Source organism: Marmota flaviventris, chromosome 20 (assembly GCF_047511675.1).
Source record: "Marmota flaviventris isolate mMarFla1 chromosome 20, mMarFla1.hap1, whole genome shotgun sequence".
In the NCBI taxonomy this organism is placed as follows: Eukaryota; Metazoa; Chordata; class Mammalia; order Rodentia; family Sciuridae; genus Marmota; species Marmota flaviventris.
The window spans coordinates 17,933,932-17,942,247 of NC_092517.1; the positions used below are offsets into that span (position 1 = coordinate 17,933,932).

The window sequence follows — 8,316 nt, forward strand, 5'->3', positions numbered from 1 at the left end:
ACCACACGGCAGGGCCCGATGGTGGGTGTGCCAACAGCACCCCGTGTCTCCGGTCAGGTCGCCCCAAACCAGACTTTCTGCTTTTCAGAGTCAACACTGGTGCAGGGCCCGGGGCTCAGCCGTCTGGATGAACGGTTTGAGGGCAGGGCAGGCGGGTGCGGGGCGGGCAGGGACCTACCTGCTCTTCCGTGTTTAGGGCACAAAGTGCTGGGAATCAGAACAGCTTGGCTTTTAGCCACCCCCCGCCTTCAGGTGTCACTAAGGAGCGTTTTAGACTTGGCCACTGATGACCCAAGAGTGGAGAGTGGCCTCTTTTGGTACTGGGGATTGAACCCAGGGCCACTCAGCCACTGAGCCCCATCCCCAGCCCTATTTTGCATTTAATTTAGAGACAGGGTCTCGCTGAGTTGCTCAGGGTCTCACTAACTTGCTGAGGCTGGCCTCCAACCTGTGATCCTCCTGCCTCAGCCTCCTGAGCCCTGGGGTGACAGGTGTCCACCAGGCTGGAAAGTGGTTTCTGTAAGTGTAGCTCTGGTACCAGAAATCACGCTTTGTGGCCCATGGGAATGTCAACATTTAAAATGACACCTGAGCTCTCGTGTGGCACCCTGCAGTTGTTGTTTGGATAACTGCAGGGGACAGGCAGAGGCACAGGGACAAAACCCCAGGTCCCGCTCTGCCAGCTGTGCCTCCAGCACCACAGCGGCCCTGTTCCTGGGCGCTGTGCGACGCAGACATGCGCTGAGAAGAATCCACGAGACAGCAGGCCGCGTTAAAAAAGAAACCCCAAAGCAAACACCAAATTTAATAAAAAACACAAACAAACCATCAGGACGTGTGTGCAGGAACAACGGGGGAAACTGACCCTTGAAGAAGACGCGGGCACCTGGGGGGATCGGAGGGGACAGTGCACTGAGCTCAAGAGGCTGCAAGTTGTTTGAAACCAACTCATCTTGGGGTGGAGGAGTCGCGGCCATTTCTTAGTGACACCACGCAGCAGCAGGCTCGTCTTCTCAACGTCCTGGACATTCAAAGGGGCAGCTGTACACGGTCTCCGTCTTCTACTCGGGATCCACCCTCGGTGTCAGCCGACTCTCAGTGGAGGGGCGACAAGCACGACCCCGTCTCCCCGGACAAAGAGCATCGGAATGTTCCGCTTGGTCGACTGCAAGACACAAAACCAACCGGGCCACGTTGAATGACACGGAATAATATCATGACAGTCACAGAGACGCACCATTTAGAATATACTTGAGCCACCCGTGAACCTCCCCCGAGGGCCTCTCTGTGGTCGTCCCTATAGTACTGGGTGGACTCAGGTGATCCAAAACCCAGGGGGTACCAGAGCCACCAGGAGAAGCAGCCGGGGTCCCTGATTTACCACCTGAGCGAATGCTAGTGTGGTGGCCTCCTGGGGACAGTGGGGACAGTCGCAGGGGCAGGAGGTGAGCTGCTTCTCTGCTCCCCACTGGGCACTGCTTACAGGGGCTGCGGAGGGTGTGGGGCACGCACAGAATGGACACCTTGAGGCTTCCACTGAGTGCTCGGGCCTGGGCCCCAGGAGCGAGGACTGTCTGAAACCTCTCTGAGCCTTGGCTGGACGTCAGGAAGAACCTGGAAAGTAGCCCTCAGGCCTCCCAAACCTGCAGGCCCTGGAGGGTTAGGGTGGACAGGACCAAATGGCACAGGAAGGAGATGAACTCGGGCAGAATCTGGCTGGTTTTCATGCAGAGAAGAGAAGGAACGGAATCCACAGCGTCAGACACGCTGAAGCCAAACAGCAGACGTGTAGAAATGAAGCTTGGATGAGTGAGGCCTGGTGAGCTCCTCAGCCAGCTCAGCCCCAGCGAGGAGCGGAGGCAGGGGGCTGTCCGTCCACCCAAACCTACGAGGCCAGTGGTCAGCAATGGCTGGAGGGAGGGGCACAGACATCCGCTGTGTGGCCTCCAGGCCTCTGGTCCCTCAGGTAAGGGAGGGAGCCCTAGGCAGAGGGGCTGGTGTCCTGGGAGCAACCACGCGGTACAGGATGGACGGCTGGGAAAGTGGCTGGGGACCCAGAGCACAGGCCACTGTCAGCAGCCTGCACAGCGGCTCTCCAGCTGCGAAGCGACACTCAAAAGAGCAAGGCCGGCCGCTCTGCCTGCCCGTTAGTGGTCAGCAGTCGGCTGAGTTGTCCAGGAGTTGGTCACGTAAGTCACAGGAAGACCCACAAGACACCTCTGTCTGTGTGTCCTGGCGATGCGGACAGACGGCCCTCTGTTATGTGAGTACGCACAGGGCGAGCCCCACACCGGGTCCGGGGATGGAGAGGCATTTAGCCCAGTTTCCTGTGTTGAACTGGATCATCCAGGGACGGCATTTTGACACTCCCCCAGGGAGTCAGGGGCATCTCCACGGCTGAGCAGAGTGCGACACTCCCCTGCAGCTGCGCCTGGAAGCCAGCGAGGCCCATGTGCTCCGCTCAGTTACTAATGGGTCCCTTTGGTAGAAAATGCGTAGATGCAGGAGGGAGAAAAAGGGACCATGGCAAAGAGGAGCGAGCAGAGGGCAGGAGTCAGGGCGGGCGGAACCGCCAAGACCCTCAAAGGCTACTGTTGGGACACCCACTAGTCACCTGTCCCTAATCTGAAGGCTTTTTTTTTTTTTTTTTTAAATATTTTAAAAAAGTGCTTTTTAGCTCTAGTGGACACACAGTATCTTCATTTATTTTTATGTGGTGCAGAGGATCGAACCCAGTGCCTCACGCATGTCAGCAGAGCGCGACACTCCCCTGTAGCTGCGCCTGGAAGCCAGCCCTGCCCCCTGAAGGCTTCCGTGTGGTCCGTCAGGAGACCCTCCAGAGTCCCAGGAAGCAGGCACCCCCATCGGCCCTGTCTGATAGACAAGGACACAGTCACAGTCAGGGTCGGTGCTCTGGCTCCATTATATCAGTGGTGAGCGGGATCCAGGTCTGAACTCGGGCAGTTCTGAGACCTGAGCCCGTTATTTTTAACCACTAGAGTCCAACAGGCCAGAGACTGGCTTTGTGATATTCAAAGACTTTTTTTGAGGAGATATTATCAAATGTGAGTATCAAAATATGAACCAGTGAAATGTGTGCGCATGACTTGGTGAACTGGGGATTTCCCATGAGCAGTGTTTGGGGTCACCAGATCATGCTTCTTACCAAGGTCCATTAAAGTGCAAGGCAAGTCCATGTTCATGGAATAAGAATATAAAACAGTTTTTGTGACTCGGTTTCCGATGCCACAGTGCGATCGACCTTGACTGCAGCAGGTATCTGTGAAAATGCATCCTTCCCTTTCCTGGTCCCCATCTGTGGGGTCAGACTCTCTTTAACTTCAACAATAGATCACAATGGAGGAAATGCAGGTAAAAGGCACGCAAACCTGCCGGCAGTAAGGAGGTTCGCAGAGACATTGGCAAAGTGCACAGCAAACGCACTTCACTAAATACTGTTCTAGAAAACAGTGGTTGCTTGTGACAGTGTTATTTAAAAAAAAAAAAAATTTTATTTTTTTAGTTGTACACAACACCTTTATTTTGTTTATTTATTTTTATGTGGTGCTGAGGATCGAACCCAGGGCCTCGCAAGTGCTAGGTGAGCGCTCTACCGCTGAGCCCCAACCCCAGCCCCGTAACAGTGTTACTTGTATTCACAATGGATATGCGCGTGTCTGAATGAGTGAATACTTCTGTGAACTGTCTCTGTTTTAGTTCCTGACACCTTAGGCATCACCAGGCCAAGTCCACGTGACGTGGAAGACCATCGTTCTGTATCCCTGTTGTACACAGCTCACAGGCAGCACCTCGCACTGTCACAATGACCCTGGCCGCCCCAGGAGGTCGAGCGCAGCCTTCCTGCTCACCCCCGACAAGCCGACTCAGTGGATTCTCTTGCCCAAGGGAGCCCTGGTAGGTAGTGGCCAAGTCAGTAGCGGAAACCAGATCCGCCTGACCTCCGGGCTCTCCTTTTAATTGCCACACTCAATCAAGTCCGTAAGTAGGTGTCCCAACCTGACAGGCCTCCTGGAGCCGTGGCATGCCGAGAACAAGTGACAAGTTCAAAGTGATGAGCTGAGATAATGGGATGACTTACCTTATAGATCTCTTCATACGTCTCTTCGTCGATCTCTATCGTGGTCACGGTTTCCTCCACGTCGCCCAGGATCATATTTAAGTGTTGATCGTAAGCCTGGAGTGGGAGGGCGAGGGATCAGAAAACACACACCCACCCGGCGGAGAAACCACCATGAGCAGGGCCACGACATGTCACCTGTACCACCACAGGTAATGCACCTGATGCTCACACCACACGCTTCACCTACCAGTGACAACAATCTGCTGCTACCCTACCTCTTTACAGATGGTCTCAGCGACAGCTGGACTGACCCAATAAAAACAACACTGTCTATCACGGCCCCAAATGCATTTACTAAAAGTGACTTGGAATAATTTCTTGAGTGTCCACCCTGCTCCTTACCCACAGTGGTCATGTCATGTCATTAGGAAAAGTAGCACATTATCACTGATCAGCAGACTCGTTTCCATGGAGCCAGCCACAGTGTGAAAGGAAAGAAACAGGAACTGAGAGAAGAAATTCCTCAACTGTTAAGATGACGGCACTGCACTTTTCTAAAGGCACAGGACCCTGTCATCAGACCCGCCCTGTCCTGGGGTGGACTGGACACCACAAAGGGCAGGTAGGTGGAGCAACTCTGCAGGACATGGACGTGCCTGGCACCTGTGGGCCGAGGGAATAAATGTGACCAAGACACTCAGTGTGGCCTCGGGAGTTCAGGCACTCTGCCAACACGTGGGCCCCAGGTCCCTGCTCAGCGTCTCCTCACGCTGACTCCAACAGTGCTGGATGGTTTATGTGCCCCCTCAGAATAGACGGCCCACAGGCCACGTGGGGAGTGCTGTGCAGGGAGCTCAAACCAGGGCCAAGTATACAGTTTAGGATGGAAAAGAAACCCCACTGGGGCCACGGCGAGAGGCAGACACCTCAGAACAACAGGACCTGACGTGCAGCTGTGCCCAGTAAACAGCAGCTGTGTTTAACCAGTTCAGGGGACAGAAACAGTGACGAAAGCCGCACACTTAGGAGGTGACCAAGGAGAGACCACATCTTCCAGGTTTTCTATGAACAAACAGGATCACTTCAAGGGGCCAATTCTACAGGAAGAATTGCACACAGGCACAAAGAAATATGTGCCTCATTTATAGGAGCAAGAAATGGGAGATAGTCTAAATGCCACCGTCATACAGGTAAAGTCACCATTATACACAAGGACTGTCTACAATACAAAACAGCCCTCATTCATACAGCACTGTCATTCACTATCCAAGCCTTCCCTAGTGGAAGCAAAGGAGACTCATAAATGAAAAAGGTGCTGGAAAACATGTATAACAGGATTCCACTTTTTTTAGAGGTGTGCAAATATAAGCATCTACACACAGACACGTGTACGTGTATATATGTGTCTACATGTATACACACGTATGCTTACACCTGTGTGTTGAGAAAATATACAGAAAAGATCTGAATGAGTATATATGTATATATTTAAGTAAGAATGGAGGACAAATTTATTTACAAATAAAAGTGAGAAATGAAGGAAGGAGAAGGAACTCTAACAAACATTTCTGATGAAATTACTAAAGAAAAAATTGATAACAATGAGTAAAGCGCAGTTGTGTTGGGTTTATAGAAACAGGAGCGACTATCTACCCCCCTTCTCCTGCATTTTAAAACACGCTCTCCCCTGCACAGTCTTGCACTACAAGGAGCGAGGCAGGAAGGAGCGACAGGAAACAGTCTGATTTCGAGGTCATCCGATGTACTCACATGTAACCTGCCTCGCAGCTCTCGGTCATTTCTCATCTTCACGTAAATGCGCTCATCCAGGCTGAGCCTGATGAGGTCCAGCGGCTCCTCTACAGTGTTGGTGGTTTGTTGCTGGTAAAAGAAAACAGGCTTAGGATGTGATACTAGAGGGGGCGCGGAGTTTGGATCTCTGCCCTGCTGTGTCACTGGGGGCAAGTTACTTAACCCCTCTGTGCCTCAGTCTGCAAAACAGGAAAACCAATAGTGTCTACTTAATTCTATTGTTGGGAGGCTTAAATGATACGTATGAAGGCTTAGTACAGTGCCTCTTGTATAACACCTGCGACATAAATGAGCGCTAAGACAGAAAGACATATGAATTATTCAGCAAAGTAAGCATGACTTTGTTTCCTTGATATCCAGGGACTTTAGTCTTGTCTCAGATCTTACTCAGTCACTTAAAATACATTCATCTAGGGCTGGGGATGTGGCTCAAGCGGTAGCGCGCTCGCCTGGCATGTGTGCGGCCCGGGTTCGATCCTCAGCACCACATACAAAGATGTTGTGTTCACTGAGAACTAAAGAATAAATGTTAAAAAATTCTCTCTGTCTCTCTCTCAAAAACAAACAAAACATTCACCTAATGTCTCTGTGAATTCAGAATGCTACCAGAGGTGCAGATTTAAGGGAAGATCATGAATCAAGCACAGGGCAGGTGGAGTTTACGGTGGGAACTGGTCAGGAAGATGCAGGAATTTGGCAGGCGTATAGAATACCGACTGAAAGCACCAGCTTTGGAGTCAGGCAGTCTGTGACCAACTCCTGACTCTGACTGGACTCTCCTGAACTCGGATTACCAATCCTGCCATCACAACCCTCAGACTCCTCATTTGTAACACGAGGAAGCCTTTAGGGTTCTTACGAGGACTAAATGACCTAATACCTGGTGAACAAAATAAATGGTTTCCATTATCACTGTTAGAGAACTATTCAACATACAGGCCTCAGAGGTCAGGGCTGGATGACTTAGGGTCATCCTCATGGACGGGATGGCTGCAGCCAGGAGGAGTTGGTAAGATCATTCAAGAACTGCTTCAGAGAGTACATGAAACTGGTGGAAGGAGGTGACAGAAGGTTCAAAAGGACAAATGAGATGGTTAAAAAAAAAAAAAAAACCCCAAAACCCCTGACATCAGTTGGTACGTTCCTCACCTCACTTGAACAGCTGTTTAAGGACTGGCTGACCGCAGTCGCCACCATCAGGGAGCTCAGAAGATCATCATTATTACTTTTAAATATTTATTTTTAGGCGTAGATGGACACAACACAATGCCTTTATTTTTACGTGGTGCTGAGGATCGAACTCGGGTCCGCCCGTGCGAGGGGAGCGCTCTACCTCCGAGCCACGATCCCAGCCCAGGGAGCTCATATTATTGTGGAGAAATGCACATTAATAGGTAACGATAGTTCTATAAAAACACGACCATCCTCCTGCTACCCGGGCGCAGGATGCCCACGGTGCACCCCGTGTCCCCATCACTTGGTTCATTCACTCAGTCAATATTCGCTGAGCACAGATCAGCCTTATGGCCCCGCGTTCTCCTGGTGGGAGACGCACGTGAAACGAAGCAGCTCACGTTCAACATAAAAAATGCTGTAAAAAAACAAAACCAAGTGCCACTTTACATAAGTGGCCGGGAAGTCCTCTTTCGTGCAGCGGAGACTCCCGCGGTAGGAAGCTGCAGAAGTCGTGGCCCGAGGCCAGCACAAGAGCAGGTGCAGGGGCGGGTCACGCCCTCCCTACCCGGGGCCCGCTGCTCCTGTCACAGCTCCCCGGTCACAGACCTGCACCTGTCTGTCCTCCTGCAGAGCACGGGCTCCAGGGCGGGCAGGCAGGCGTCGCTGGGTGCCTGGCAGCGTCCCCGGGGCCACAGCCAGGTCCCTCCCGAGTGGCGCGTCCCCTCGGCCGGCGCCCAGGAAGGGCCCCAGGGACCCTGAGCGCCCGGTCCCGCCTCCTGCGGGGACCCCGACCGCCCCGGGTGACAGGCAGGGACGGCTCCTTCCACTCCACAGACAAGGGCAGGCCTCGCGGGCCCAGAGGTGGCGAGCGCGACGGGCCCCTCTCGGGCGGGCTGACAAGGACCTCGGGGTCCGGAAGGGGCGCGACGGCCGGAGGCACGGATGAGGCAGCGGCGACCCGGGACGAGCCACCGCGGCGGACCGCCTTCCCACGGGCTTGGAAGGAGACGGCCCTGGTACGCGAGGCCGAGCAGGGCCAGGGCCGCAAGGGGCGGGGACGCTGTTCTGGAGCCGGGTCCTGAGAACCCACTCACCTGGTCCACGTCGTCCGCCATGTTTCAAACCCTGCGCCCTTTCCCGGCTCTCGCGAGAACACGCGAGCGTCTCCGGGACCGGAGAACCGGAAGCGCAATGACGCCATGCTCCGGAAGTAGTGATGAGGGTCGGTTCGTCTGGGCCCTTCGGAG

General features: G+C 53.3%; 1 protein-coding gene across 2 annotated transcripts; it reads right to left on the minus strand.

Annotated features, from left to right (window-relative positions):
• Nucleotides 1-772: 772 nt before the first annotated feature.
• On the minus strand, nt 773-8,262 carry Lsm3 (LSM3 homolog, U6 small nuclear RNA and mRNA degradation associated). 2 transcript variants are annotated; one of them, XR_003582275.2, is made up of 5 exons: nt 8,164-8,262; nt 5,852-5,962; nt 4,100-4,195; nt 1,644-1,885; nt 1,083-1,165 (listed from the first exon to the last, which is right to left on the minus strand). XR_003582275.2 is itself a non-coding variant. In XM_027931956.2 (4 exons), the coding sequence occupies exons 1-4, from the start codon at nt 8,182-8,184 to the stop codon at nt 1,085-1,087; spliced, it is 309 nt and encodes a 102-aa protein (XP_027787757.1). In that variant the 5' UTR covers nt 8,185-8,262; the 3' UTR covers nt 773-1,084. The 2 variants fall into 2 exon arrangements, 1 of the variants encoding a protein (XP_027787757.1); XM_027931956.2 differs by lacking the exon at nt 1,644-1,885 and having other exon boundaries at nt 773-1,165.
• Nucleotides 8,263-8,316: the final 54 nt, after the last annotated feature.

Coding starts and splice junctions, on each gene's coding strand:
- Lsm3 (XM_027931956.2), bottom strand. CDS start 8,184: ATGGCGGACGACGTGGACCAG. Junction 4,196..5,851: donor AGCTGCGAGGCAGGTTACAT/GTGAGTACATCG, acceptor CTCCCACTCCAG/GCTTACGATCAACACTTAAA. Junction 1,166..4,099: donor CGTATGAAGAGATCTATAAG/GTAAGTCATCCC, acceptor TGTGTCTTGCAG/TCGACCAAGCGGAACATTCC.